Below are 15378 nucleotides of genomic sequence, written 5' to 3'. Positions count from 1 at the left end.
GCTCTGTATTTTTTATTTTAGTGCATTTACCTTGGCACAAACCACGCTCCTGCCTGGGAGCTGATGGAGCTTCCGTGGAGCCAATATGTTTCTCAGTTCTCTAATTTAAATGTTGCCAAGAATTTCCTAGCATGTGCCATGAGAAATTCAACTACACATAAAGCCCCATTCATTAAATAAACAGTTAACTAAGCAACCCCTGGCAAAAGGCACAACCCATCTGACATCTGAGGAGTGAGAGACCTTCCAAAGGAAATAATTAAAGAGTACATTAAAAAACAAATACCCCAGTGCTTCACAGTCAGAATTGAAAGTTAGTAGTTTCCAACCTGGTGTCTCTTTCCATTTTAGCATCCTTACAGTTAGAAATGAGCAACAGTTATATATGCTCAGTGTTTCACCAAACCCCAGGGACCCCTCCTAGTATAAAAGCTTAAAAAGCAACAAGTATTTGCATCAGGCTGTGATTCTGTCAACTTAACGTAGTGACAGAGCCTACCTCATTTTGTCACCAAGAAGCCTTTGATGAATTTTAAATTATAAAACCTAGTATTTCTTAATAAATGTTATCTATTTGGCTGATGACATCTTTTGAAATATAGAATTCATGAGAGATAAAACATAAAGGCACACAGCTTGAGGAGTATTCATGTAAGCATTAAGATTTCAGGATGGTTAATTACTTCTCAGGATTCCTCTTTGCTTTCTAAAAACATAATCTCTTATTTATTTGGATAGCAAGCACTCTATTCTCATACATTTATGATGCAAACATTTGAGAGCCTGCATATGTAAGATCACAGTGTAGCAATTCAGTACTGTATTTAAATAAAACTGCAGAATAAAGTATAATCACCTAATAAAGAAGGAAAGTACTAGGGAACAGTGCTGTGGCATGGTGGATTAAACCACTCCTTGCAGCACCAGCATTCCTTGTGGGTGACAGCTGGAGTCCCAGTTGCTCCATTTTGAATCCAGCTACCTGCTAACGCACCTGGAAAAGCACTGGAAAATTGCCCCAGTACTTGAGACCCTGTTTCCCAGGTGGGAGACCCAGATGAATTTCCAGGTTCCTGGCTTCTGCCTGGCCTGACTCTGGCTTTTGGGGACTTTTGGGGAGTGAATCAATGGAAGGAAGATTTTGTTCTCTCTGTAATTTTTTCTTTTACATAAATCTTAAATAAAAAGATGAAAATTATTTAGAGGGTATTGGGAATTTACATAAAACTGTGTATACTAGTTAGTTGACATTGTAGATATTCAAACCTGAGACCGTATGTGTGTGTGTGTGTGTAGACATATACATATGTGTACATAACTTATAATGTGTCACCTTTATTGATAAAATTAAAATATAAAAAAATTATACACTGATTCTCATGAACAAGTTTCATTGTGGGTGTGAAAAGGCAGTGGCTGTCTTAATGGCAGTGTCCCCTGGATTCCTAAGTGGACTGGAAGGTGGAGATTTGATTGAGAAGTCAAGTCAGGCAGTTGGTTCCATTGCTAATAGCTATTACAGAAGTCATCTAGGAAAGAGAAAACTGATGAATCAAGACATAACAATCTAGGATCTGGATTAGCCACTTTGCTAGCTGTGTTAAAAGTTACCAGTGAAGTGGAGTCGTTCACCACTAAGTTCTTCCCAAGTACTAACGTGTGAACTGAGCACGTGGGCTTCTTCACATCCCCTTTTCTCAGTTGGAGTCAACCACAGCACAGGAAACTGAGGACATTTCATTGAGTGCTGCATCTGCCTCAGCACACTGCCAGGGACAGAGACAAAACACTGGCAGTGGCCTGGGTAGCAGGATGAGTTTTAGATGCAGGCAAACATCAGTGAGATGGTTCATAATTTGCCTTCCAGCATTTGAGTACTGGGCACACTTTGTTGTGTATGTGGTCGTCAACCAGGAACAGGTGTTCGATGAAAATTATTATGAGTAATTTTACCCTTCAACAAATGAAAACCTGTTTGGCTTTTGTGTAACCTAAGAATCACAGAATATTTTAAAATAAAGTGCTAGTGACTTATACATATTTTTTAAAAATAATTGGATAGGATATACATGCACTGTCGTATTAGGGGTATCTGCTAGGTTGGAATAGAGGAATTAAACTCTAATGCATGGTGTGTTCTGTTTTGCTATCTCATGGAAAACTAATGCTGGAAATCTGCCCAACACTTACTTGCAAAATAGCAGTACACTCTGAAGTTTATTGCTTCTAGCTACCTTTCTCTGGTGTCTTTCTAAATGCTGTGGAGAGTAGAAGGGAGACATTACTGCAATATCCTTCACCCTGGGACTTTTATTTCTGGAGTTAATCATCAGTTTATTGTGATGCTAACACAGTTTTGAGGTTGTAATACCCTGCAAATCAGCCACAGCTCCCTTTGTTCTATACTGCTGCTGAAAAGAGGGCAGCCCTTCCTTTGTAAACACTTGAGAACCTAAGGCAGAGATAATCAAAACAACAACAACAAAGCTGAAAGAATGTAAACCATGAACTTTCTACCATTTTTGTCAGATATTGATAAGCAACAGGATAAACAACCTGCTTGCTTTGAGTTTGTTTCCTCATCTGAAAACAAAGAAAGTGATCGAGTGGAAACTGTGTTTCGATAATTCCACCTCTCAGACTTCACATCAATCTTTCATGATTTTGCATTTGTGATTTTCATTTTTTTTTCTGGAAAGTTACTGAATCATTAATGTGAGAAAAATAGGCATTACTGTTTAATGGAACTCAAGTTTTTTTGCTGCATCCTCAAATGCCTCTGAAGACTCCATTAAGTAGAGCCATCCTCTCTGGAACAACTCTGTTCTTTAGCTTCCATAGCTAACTTTGGTTGATGTTGTCTAAGTGACAGCAGCACTTACTTGCAAAATAACAAGTGACAACTGAATGGTGGTACAAGGGAGGGAAAAGCTAAGAAGTTTTTTCCTGTTTAACTAATTTAATGAATGAAGTGAATTTAGTTGTATTCAATTGGGACACGGCTAAAGTACTACTCCACATAGCATAAGCAAAATATTGTTATCTTTTTCCCAATTTTTAACTAATGTTTTGGTTTCAAATCATCACATCTGTAGTTCACATTAAAGAGAGACGTTGTTATCCATTTTACAGTGTAGGACAAACGTTTTGGAATACAGAAAATGACATATTTAGTTGGAAATTTTATTTATACATTACCCCTACATATTAATAATAATCTTCCCCACTCTCATGTTTCTAATTTTTAAAAAATTTTGAACATCGCTCTTAGCATTAAATTCAGTATTCTTTTTGTGGATTTATTGGGTCCCTTTACATAGGATCTGTCCATTCTCTGCACTGTTTACCCTGTGTACGGTATTTCCTATCAGATGAGTGTGATGCACTTCTTACAGACCTCCCTCACCCAAACAAATCAGATTACCGATGAAAACACCTGTGGCATGAGAGTCCCAGCACTTCAGGTCAACACTTTCTGTGTTCTTGCTTATGGGGGTTTTCTCCTGTACCCCACATACAAATAAGTGGCTCTTGCTCTTGGGTGGGAGACAGGACAGTATGTCAATGATTAAAAATAAAAGTGGCCACCTTCCTTGTCCTCTGCTGTAAGAATGATCTCTCCCCGGTGTCTAAAACATGAATGTAAATGTTTATTACCTCTCTACTTTTCGTTCAGTCATAAAAGGATCATGTTTTACTTTACACCCTGTCCTTTGAAATGTGCCGACCTATGAGCACTACAATTTGCTGATAGGATGAGACATTTTACTATTAAATATGTCATGTTATCTGTGTGTTTTAACAAGTTCTGTTTAATCTTTGAAACTGTCACATGTTTTGGTATATTATATTTATATTTGGTTATGTATGTTAGATATGTATTTATATTATTTAGTTATTTATTAAGGACATAGAATTTATTATAATATATAAGCATACTATATCAGTGCCATCAAGTATGACATCTCACACGCACACAACATGTATATACAAAATATGCTAATCATATATAATTACCCATGTACTCCTGAGTAATGATACCAACATAGGTAACAATTGCTAATATTTCAGAGAAATGTACTTATTTATCACTTATTTATTTGTGTATTTGTAAATTTGTTTGAAAGGTGGTGAGGCAGAGAGACAGAAATTTTCTATTCTTTGGTTCTTTTTTTCCAAACACCCACTACAGCCATGGGGGACCTGGGACTTGATGTGGATTTCCTGAGTGGTGGCAAGGACCCGAGGAATTAGTCCATCACCTGCTTCCTCCCAGAGTATACGTTAGCAGGGAGTTGGCATGGGAAGCAAAGTATGGATTTCAACCTAGACAGTAGAATATGGAGGTAGGATTCTGTAGTGGAGCCCCAACTCCAGTTCTGTCTCTCTGCGCCATTAAGAAAACTAAACTTTTATTCTCAATGGGAAGTTACTAAAATTGCTTTTTCTTGAGTCTCTCACCTTTGGATATTTCTAACAAATGCTTATCTGATTGAATTGAAATATCTGGATTGAGAAAGAATTTCAAGATAATAAGTTAATAATGTTGGAGATAAAACTTGAAATACATTTTATTTCTTTTACTGAACTTTTTGTTACATAAGTCATGGGAAAGCAATGCAATTTACCTCTACTTTTTAAAGTGGCCCTTGTACTTTCTAACTTCTAGCGGTATTTTTAACAAGTGTACTACTCAAAGAAGGTGAAACATAGAAACATCACAGAAAGGAGAAAAGCATAATCCAAACTATTGAAATATTGCAATACAATCCTAACAGAATAAAATTATTAGGCATATTTAAAATAAACAAATAAAAAAATGAAAGGAAACACTCCCCTAAGATAATATTTAAGCCTAATGATCTTTTAAGATATATGTATCTGTTGTACCCAAAATGGCATAAGTGCTGTGTAAACTACAATATATCATCCAGGAAACACAGAAACAGCACCTCTGCTTATGCAGGACTTGAAGAAACACTTTAATAGACAGCCAATAGATAATTCCTCTTCTCAGATTTGATATATTATTTACTTTGCGGTATTTTGGCCAGGACAGATGAGAGGAAAAACAATGCTTTTTAGAATAATGCTAACTCACAGTAAGTTTGTCCTTTTGTGTGTCCTTAATAGCTGTACATTGGCTGTTTACTTGTGAGTCTGCCTAGCAACTGCTACCAAATCTTAGAGAAATTTCCTGTTGAAATAAAGACAGAGATTGAAGTTAATATAATTAGATATTCAAACAGTATTAACCATGGTCACAATGAGATATTCAAAAGCTCTCTGCCGCCATGCATTTAATGATTTAAATAGAATAGTATTACCTGTTTCCTAGGATTCTTGTAAGAAGTAAACACATTAATACACATAAAATTCTTGCAACAGGGTCTGGTGGAAAGGAAACCGATAAATCCTCACCGATTCTTGTGGTGCCGGTGCCTATTTGTATTGCTGTTATATGCCACAGAAGCACTTTTGTGGGTCATAGTCCAATACTGAGAGCATCTAGACTGCTATGTAATTTTTGTTTGTTTGTTTTGGGCAAGGAACACTACGGAAAAAGCATGTAGTATCTTCAGTCCACAGTGTAAGTATCAGAATGACATAAGAAGTTGTAGTCGGCTGACTTCTTTTGATCTGCTAGTCTCAACACTATATTTAATGCCTTTAACATTGACTAACCAACTATTGTGTGCTCCACTCACTATTACTTTTTTTTAAAAGATTTATTTATTTATTGGAAAGTCAGATATACAGAGAGGAGGAGAGACAGAGAGGAAGATCTTCCGTCCAATGTTTCACTCCCCAAGTGAGCGCAACGGCCGATGCTATGCCAATCCAAAGCTAGGAGTTTCTTCTGGGTCTCCCATGTCGGTACAGGGTCCCAAAGCTTTGGGCCATCCTCGACTGCTTTCCCAGGCCACAAGCAGGGAGCTGGATGGGAAGTGGAGCTGCCAGGATTAGAACCGGCGCCCATGTGGGATCCAGGCGCGTTCAAGGAGAGGACTTTAGCTGCTAGGCCATGCCGCCGGGCCCTCACTATTACTCTTGTTGAGGAATAGATTGTGAAATTTTTATTCAATGTAGGAATAATGATATTAGTATTTAATAACATTAAGCAACAAATATTTACCTGAGCTCTTAGTGTGTACCAGGCTACGTGCCTAGCACTTTAATTGAAACATGCTATGCTATTTATAATAATCCAAATACGGTAGGTAGTATTCTGTTTTACTTTTAAGATATTCAGATTGGAAGGGTTGGAGAGCATGCCCGATCCATAGGTTCACAAATGGGTGATTTGAAATACCCTCTGAAATCTGAAAACCCAGATTCTTGCACTTCATTTGTTTTCATTTCCAAATATGAAAGAGAAAACCAGGAGAGATTGAAATAAGCACCCAGGTTGTCTGAAGAAAGGTCAGAACAAAGTCAAAATAAATGCACAGTGTTTGATGCTAACTTCAAGGCCAGTTTTACCACCCTACATCCTTGAGCTTGATTACGACATGTTAATTAACTGAAGCGAATACAGTTTCTAAGCTGGAACCTGTGTTATACTAAAAAGTCAATATTTGAGTGTCAAATGTTTTGCCACTGAAAAGTTTACATCGCTGAGGCCCACTCTCTGTGGGAAGAGTCTCGTCGATCAGATGCCAGTGTTTCCAGACCATGGATAGATGTCGTAGCTGAGGCATATTCATGTACCTGGAAAGGCAGCGAGCACTGTCTTTTGACTAATGGATAACTGTTTCAGTGGATCTCAAAACACAGAACACTATCTTGGAATCAAAAACCACATTTGGAAAAGACAGAAAAGGAGTGGGAGCAGAAGATTACTTGCACATTGGCACAAAGTCACAGGGTGGGGGAGAAAACCCAAGAATCTGTATGTGTAACATGCCTTTCTTTTTTAGATGTCAGTTCTAGAAGATCGGAGAACAAGACATAAGTATTTAGGTAATCTAGACAATAGCCTTGAGATTAAAACATTTATATACAAACTCCTTTTTATTAACCTATTTGTTCCCCTGCATTGCTGTTAAATTTTCAAAATTATTATCAAGACCAGACAGAGGTGAAAGCATTTTGCCTTTGTGGGTTAAGCTGCTACTTGAAAGTTTGGCATCCCATATTGGAGTGTTGGACAGAGTCCCAGCTACTGTGTTTACAATGCACAACCCTGCAGTTCTGAAGGAAGTTCCTGTCCTCTGGATTTTGCCTGCCCCAATGCTGACCTCTTGGAAAGTGAATCAACAGTTCTTTCTCTTTATGTCTATTTTTCTCATCTGTGTAGGTCTGTCATTCGAATCAGTAAATATTTTTCAAAAAAAATTAAATGTAACAGTAAGAGATTGTCTAACTCAAGTGTCAAGCCTTGGAATATGTAGGTGTAAGCATGTTATTCTTCATTCTGATAATAATCAGATTGGAGGAACAGTTTTTTAAAGATTTGAAATCAGAATTACCCAGAGAAGATAATTTTTAAAACTTTTACTTGTTTGAATGGGGAAAAAAATTTAAAGAATATTCTTTTTTTTTCTTTCTTTCTTTCCTTCTGCCTTTGCTTCCTATTTTCTTTCTTTCCTTCCTTCCTTCCTCTTTCCTTTCTTCTTCTTCTTCTTCTTCTTCTTCTTCTTCTTTTTTGAAAGTCAGATTTACAGAGAGAAGGAGATACAGAATGAAAGATCTTCCATCCACTGGTTCACTCCCCAAGTTGCCACAATGGCTCGTATTGAGCAGATCCGAAGCCAGGAGCCTAGCGCCTCTTCTGGGCCTCCCACATTAGTGTGGGACCCCAAGGCTTTGGGCCTTGAGTGCCTTTCCCAGGCCACAAATAGGAGCTGATGAGAAGTGGAGCAGCTGGGGTATTATAACTGGAGGCTGTATGGGATCCCAGTACATGCAAGGCAAGAACTTTATCCACTAGTCTATTGCACTGGCCCCAGAATGAGGAAAATATGGAGGAAAGAGAAAATGCCCTTATGAAAGTTTTTGAAAATATAAAGGAACTGAAAAAAAAGAAAAAAGAAACAATGATATTTTAGGTTTATATCCTTCGATACTCAACATAAATTCCCACGAAACATTTAGGTTAAAACTAATAACCTCAAAAATGTCTTTATATTACTAAGCTCCAAAAAGCTGTGTTATAATACTGACATTTTTTGGGTGTTGGAGTATATATAGATTTTAAATGAAATATATGAATTATGGACTTCAATAGAAACAGAGATATATGAAGATTTGCAAAATAATCCTTTGACTGATTACTGAATCAGTTTAGAAAGAGGCAAAAGCAGCTCACATGTTGTTTTTTAAAATGGAATACTTTCTAGCTTTTCATTAATCTATTTGAACTAGATTCAGGTCATTTTTAGAATAAGTCTAACTGTTAGAAAATAGAATAATTATGAAATCTGGGTCAGGTGACTTTGTAGTGTAAATCTGAAAGCCAGAAGCCTACAGATCCAAAACTGCTTTTCCGTTTTCTCTGGTAGCCCTTGAATAAACACAAATGGAAACAGAATACACACTGTGCTCACCCTCAACGTAGTTCTAGGCATGTGTTTATATCTCTGCAGAGCTTTAATTTACACCTTAAAATGAGAGCTTGCAAATGAAGTTTCCCAAAGTTCAAACCCAGCTTATCACTTGTGAATTGGAAATGTACAGGAGAGTACACATTTTTCTAGCAAAGTAGACCCAAAATGATCATCCAAGTGTGAGATTGGTTCACAATTCCATATGCTACAGCTTTTTAACCATATGTCTAAGTAATATTACAGATCAACATCATAATCTAGAAGCTAGATTTTAAAAAGTAATGGAAGATCTTTATGCAGCTCTCAATATTTATTGGACGTCTGTGTGCTGGGCATTGATTTTGGTGCTGGGCTGAAATAAACAAAAATGTTACTGACATAAGCAGATGCTGATGCTCACTCATTTCCTAGGGTGTGCGTAGGGCCAGGGAGAAGGGAATGGAAAGAGAGTGCATGACTGCCCTAAGAAACACGAACAATGGATTATTTCTACTTTTTTTTACCCCTGCAGCTTCAAGAATCATTGATTCTTCTAAGGGATTTTGTATGTCTAGCACTGAAATCTTTGCTTGTAATTACACTAACTCCACATTCTTCAAACGCGTAGTGACTGATATCAGAATCATTTGATATATTCATTTGTTCATGTCATGCAATCCTATTAAAGCAGTTTGATTGTACAAGTGACTTGTTAGCATTGATCAAGAGAACCATCTACATCATTCGTTTAGGAAATATCCATTCCTGATCAATGCTGGTGTCCGGCGCATCTCTAATTATATAATACATAAATCACCAAGAAAAATAAAAGAAACATCATGGAGCTGGATAGCGTGAGAGAAACGGGTGAGAGGTTATAAAACTTGGAAAGTCATCCACGAAAAGCATTTTCTCCACTTCTAAAGATTTCTAAAGAAAAGAAATCCTAAATCAGTTTCCCAAAGGCTTAGTAGTGCTTTCTCTTTTCAAGAGCATTTTCTCAGAATTAATGTTATTCCTTTTTGTTACTGCTTAAGTTCATTTTCTCTTCTTTTTGTTGTCAGTGGATGCTTGTTAAATCATTGTACATACTTGTTCGAAAAATAAGGGATTTTCTTTATAATAATCCTTAGGATAAAGATAAACTGAAATACCAAGCCCAGCAATGAGAAAAATGCGACTTAGTTCATTGGCACAAATGACATGTGAAAACCAGTTATGTGTGTGGGTTTAATTTCTAAATGTTTCCATATAATGAATTAATTTACAACTGAAATATCTGTGTCAGCTTATGTTAAGATGGTATTTATTTTCACGTAATTTGATATAGTTGGTATTTTCAAAAATGCTTTTTATTGGTTATATTTTCCTTATGTAAATGTTCTGACTTACATGTAATTTTTTATTGAATCATTTAAACCAGCCTGTGAAATATTTTCTCTTTATAGAATAGAAAGATAAGGCTTAGAGAAATCACACAGTGTAATGCTGGAGCCAGGATCTAAACTTAGGGAATCCAATATCAGAACTTGAACTCCTCATCACTCTGAATAATAAAGTATTAACAAATCATATCAGATGGCTCATCAGCTGCAGTGCTATAATTAACCACAGATTTGGAAAGAATAGTATATGTTAGTCTAGCTGGCATCACAGCATTAGTCAATCAAATATAGGCTTTCTTATGTTTCCTATTTTATAAACCCATTGTTATATGTAGCTAGATGAATTTAGAGTAAGTTGATGTTGGATGCTGTGAAGTTTCGATTCTCTTCATAAGTGAATTTATAGTTACATGAATATAGATAATTAATTCACCCTTAACTCAGTATGGCCTGTGTATTCAAAAATGTAAATATTCAATGTATAAATTTTTATATAATTTAGAAGTTTAAAAATGACATACTTTCTTCTTTATGTCAAAATATCTGTGAATTTGTCAACTTGGAGTGATAGCCAATGTATATAATTTTGAGTCTTGCTAGTAAATTTGACCAATGACCAATGTGTCTGGACTCAAGAAAAAAGTGTCTTTTAGTCACATTAAAGCAAGTGCCTTGGAAAAGGAAAGTGCAGGACAATTCTAGCTTGGAACTTCTGTAAGTTAAAACTAAAATGGAGCACAGTGATACACGTTGGATGGATTTAGAGGAAGACTGGCCTCCACACATGAGAGTTCCGCATTAGTTATCAGATTTAGTTGGTAATGTAGGACAGGGCAGGACAGAGGAGACTTCAAGAAGCTAATGGAAACTGTGAAATGAATAAAGTACATTGCTTTTAAAAACTTTTTTTTCATAAGATACACTCTTCATTTTCTGTAAACTTTGGAAGTATCTCAATAGTTAACTGCTTTTTATAAATTTATAAATTTTGTATCTCAACTTGTTTTGGTTATAAATTACCTGTGCACAGTGGACATATAGTCTATTAAAGTGATCCTATGTTGGTAGCGGTATATAAAAACTGAACTCATGATAATAATAGGAAAACTAGATAGCCTCAATATTTGTATTTATTTAAAAAATAGACAATGAACAAGTACTATTTTATAAATGTAAGTCTTTACATGTTAATTCTAATACAATAATGAAAGTTATATGACCATTTCTTTAGGTTATTTTAGTTAAACACAGGCAGTTTATGTGATTCTGTATTTATATCTGCAAGTACTCTGTTTGAATTGAATTGGTCTGGTTACTGTTCAATCACAGGATATTTGAATTTTGTGTTCCTGAGGAAAAGGTTTTTTTTTAACACACTAAATATTGTGTACTTTCTCATGGTTTGCTTGAAAGTTGAATGAGCTGATGTTAATTGCAGACATGAACATATGAATTCTAGCTTCTCATTGTTATCCATCTGCACACAGGTTGTATATAAAAATAATGATGTACGGCTGGAATTGTCTCGACTTGCCAAACAAGGAGATCCTAAGATGAAGATCCATGGAGTGGTGGCATTTAAATGTGAGAATGTTGCTACTTTAGATCCAATCACCTTTGAAACCCCAGAGTCTTTCATCTCTTTGCCTAAATGGAATGCAAAGAAAACAGGGTCCATATCGTTTGATTTTCGCACAACAGAGCCAAATGGTCTCATCCTGTTTAGTCATGGCAAGCCAAGACATCAGAAAGATGCCAAGCACCCACAGATGATAAAAGTTGACTTTTTTGCTATCGAGATGCTGGATGGTCACCTCTACCTCCTCCTGGACATGGGGTCAGGTACAATAAAGATAAAAGCCCTGCAGAAGAAAGTGAACGACGGAGAATGGTATCACGTGGACTTCCAGAGAGATGGACGATCAGGTAATTTAGCATTTTTTCTATGTTGTTTACATCCTGTAATACACTACTCCCTGCTGTTTCTAAGAATTACACCATACATTTAACATTATTTTTCTGCATCACTTTAAATTGTATAGTTTTTAAAAAATCTGTTTTGTTACCTGTGTCTCTCAATCATACAAAAATCAGATGGAACTGATTAATCATCATGGTTGGGTGTTAAACCCCAAGTAGTCAGATGGCATCTGGAATAACTTCCTAAGTGAATAAGTCTTTAATTTGGTACAACAGAGTTTTATCTACGGCACACCATTAAAAACACTTTAAATTAGCACAGGGCATTGAAAGACAGTGGGAAAGCTAAGCTACCTTCCAAACAGATTCTCCTTCTGATGGAAGATATTTGGAAATCTAGCAGCAAGAATTCATTCCCCTGGCTTCTTTCCTGCTCTGTTTTCCTCTAAGAACCAAACAGGAAGAAAGAGGACAGGGAAGGCTTCCTTGAGGAAGTCACATATTTGGGAGAGATTTAGGGAGTTTAGAGGTTGATTGTTGTGATGTTAGAGACCCTGTGACCACTAAGGTGTTGGAATCCTGAAAGGACAAGAGGGAGAGTAGGGAAGAGCCAAGGGGATTTTAGAAAGTGCCTGACACAGAGAGATCTGGATACACAGCTACAGAGAAATCTTTTTTTTTTCTTTTCTCTCTCTCTTTTTTAAATGCATATTTATCTTACGTGAAAGGCAGAAGGAGACAGGAGTAGGGACACACATATACTCACCACTGTGAAAGAGAGGGAAAAGGGATAGAAGGAGAGAAAGAAGGAGAGACACACACACACAGGCTTACTTAATGAAGTGCCACAACAGCCAGGCCTGGGCCAGGGCAGAGCCAGGAGCCAGCAGCTCCATCTTGGTCACCCAGAGATGTGGCTGAGAGTTCCTCATTTGCACAGAACTCTCCAGGAGACTGATGGTCACACAAGTTGGGGATTACAGGCCAGACAGACGACCCTTAGTCCTCCTTTTGGACCCTGTAAACCGTGATTATGGTCCTGCTTCAGAAGGGACGGGCTGAGATCCTGGGGCTGAGCTTGCATGGATTCTCTTGCCACTGTTTTTCTTTCTCTACAGTGAAATTCTTTCCATTTCCCTATTTTCTGTATTTGATATTGTTGTTCTCTTGATCAGTATAGGAAGATTGATTTTTACCTTCCCGCAGGATTTTATTTTATTTTTTTTCAGCCAATGAAATAAGGGAACAAATGCACTCAACTGTCATGGAAGAGAGAGTGAGGTGCAGAACTGAAGGAAGTTGGGATCGCTGGTCTGAGCTTGCTCTTCCCCACCTCCCCCCATCTTGGAGACTGTTTCTGATCCACAGCTCCGGAGATGTGTTCCCCTAAATCTTCCCATTTCCTGAAACGATCCACTAACAGTTGAATATCTCTTAATTTTTGTGAGCTAAGGTGAAAAATGTACATTGAGGGAAGCCCAAAAATGCAGTAAAAAAAGTTTCTTTTTGGCTCTTCCAGCTTTTGTCTGATGGAGTTAGCAGTGAATGTGCCACTTAGGAACACTCATTTTTAAAAGCAGTGTTAGCATGGGCTGCGAGTGCTTTGAAGCATTAGTTTGCAGATGGCAGTAGGACTTAAGATACATCTAAAATAAAAGTTTGAAAATAAGTGATATTTTATATCAGATTTTATTGCTTGAATGTGAATATAACAGAGTAAGTGGACATTTTAGGAAAATTAAGAAAAGCAAATTTTAGATCAGTGCATTTAATCACCTAGTATCGAGACATTTTCTTGATATGGAAACATAAAAGGCAGTATGTTAATATTAGAAAATACAACAGAATAGAAAAAAATATAAAAGAAAATTTGTAAAGCAAATACAAAACAAAGTAAAAGCAATTGCTATTACCTGTTATTTGGTAACAATAACACATGTTTTGGCTATTCTTTCCACTCCTTTTCCTGTGTGAACTATAAGCATGCCTATGTGTGCTTATGCATGTGCTTGTCTGTGTTTCTTTGTGTTTTTGCATGAATATCTGTGTATGCACTTCCATCATAAACATATACACAAAACACAGTATAATCTCATTATTCCAGTGGAGTTCCAGATGAATACTTTAGTCATCAAGCTAAATAAAATCGATTCTTTTCTGCTGAAGTTCTTTAATTCATCCAAAATATCAGTAGTTTGGTAACTATTCTGTGATTTATTGAAGAACATCAAAGATCAGATATGTGCAATTTATTTTCAAAGCTCCGTTCAGTGTGAGAACAAATTCTAAGAAAGTGCTCTGTACATGGAAGAAAGAAAATAAAGCATAAAATTTCTGTTGAAATAGAATGGAAATATTAAGTTACTATGCTTGGTTACATTTCAGTGGTAATGTCTGATAAAAATTTCAGATTTGTGAAGTAAAACAAACATTTTGAAAACTTAAGTTCATTCAGACAGCAAAATTCTGCCCTTTACTAAATTGGAAAAAAAAAGATAATTTATGTTATGTTGGCCTATCTCGAGGGAGTTTAATGTAACTTTAATAGCTGTACTTGTTAATATTTCATACATAGTATTTTAATTAAGTTCTGTATTTGCACACTGCTCAGTTTGGTATAAAGGTACTTTTTACTTAAGGGATATTTCTGGCTTGAGTAAGTGAAAGTATACGTTTCAAAGCTCAGTTAAAACAAGAAGCATGGAATTTCATGAAATAATTCACTTTAATCATTTTATATCTGTTGTATTCAGAGGCTATATGAAAAATACTTTTCATATAGTGTTTACACGTGCTAATACTATGATAAGAGGGCAATGTGGACTATTTCCTGGCATAAGGTTAATGAAGGTAATATCTATTGTTTTGCTTCAGATACAATATGTGTGAATATTTAAAAACTGCATACCACATTATCTTAGTTGTTATAGTAAAGTGTACCTAGAACTAAGAGTTACTTTTTCTGTCTCTTGCAATATTGAATGACCATGTTAAGGAAACTGAGCCATAGCTATTTGATGTCAAAATAACCCTTGGTTGTCTTGATTGACATGAAGGCTAAAACTAAATTTGGTGGCTGCAGTTAAAGTATAAAAACCCCTTAAATGATCTGTAAGAGAAACCTGTCTATGAAGAGGGAGTACATTGTTTATTTTTCGTGTTCATAGTCGTTGGTGTTTTCTTGGGCATTGAAGTGACTCAACAGATAATTAAATAACAAAAGTAAAGGGAAAAATAACCGCTAATGTTCTGATAGGTATACTGTTGTTTTCATATTTGAACAATAATAGCACTCGTTTAGTTAGTTATAAGTGCAATTTTTAAGTAATATTTGTTTAAATTATCTGACCTGAAGTAGTTTAAACGATATAGGATAACAGGTACTATCCTTTTTCAAATATAGTACCGTCCTCCAAAAGATACCCTAAGAAAGTAAAGTGTGGTTCAAAAATGATTAGCTTTTTTTAAAAGATGTATTTATTTTTATTGGAAAGGCAGATATACAGAGAGGAGGAGAGACAGAGAAGATCTTCCGTCCGATGATT

The 15378-nt window shown here is 36.2% G+C and overlaps 1 protein-coding gene across 18 annotated transcripts in view; it reads left to right on the top strand.

Moving 5' to 3' along the window:
- NRXN1 (neurexin 1) overlaps positions 1-15378 on the top strand; it is a 1050610-nt gene that overhangs the window by 444649 nt on the left and 590583 nt on the right. For all 18 annotated transcript variants that reach the window (XM_040993726.1, XM_040993725.1, XM_040993723.1 and 15 more), the window contains one exon: positions 11401-11839. In XM_040993726.1, the coding sequence (XP_040849660.1) occupies positions 11401-11839 (439 nt within the window). The remainder of the gene's footprint in view (positions 1-11400; positions 11840-15378) is intronic.

The sequence above is a fragment of the Ochotona curzoniae genome, unplaced genomic scaffold (assembly GCF_017591425.1).
Source record: "Ochotona curzoniae isolate NIBS_2020 unplaced genomic scaffold, NIBS_Ocur_1.0 contig_883, whole genome shotgun sequence".
In the NCBI taxonomy this organism is placed as follows: Eukaryota; Metazoa; Chordata; class Mammalia; order Lagomorpha; family Ochotonidae; genus Ochotona; species Ochotona curzoniae.
This window is presented reverse-complemented; position numbering and strand designations above follow the sequence as displayed.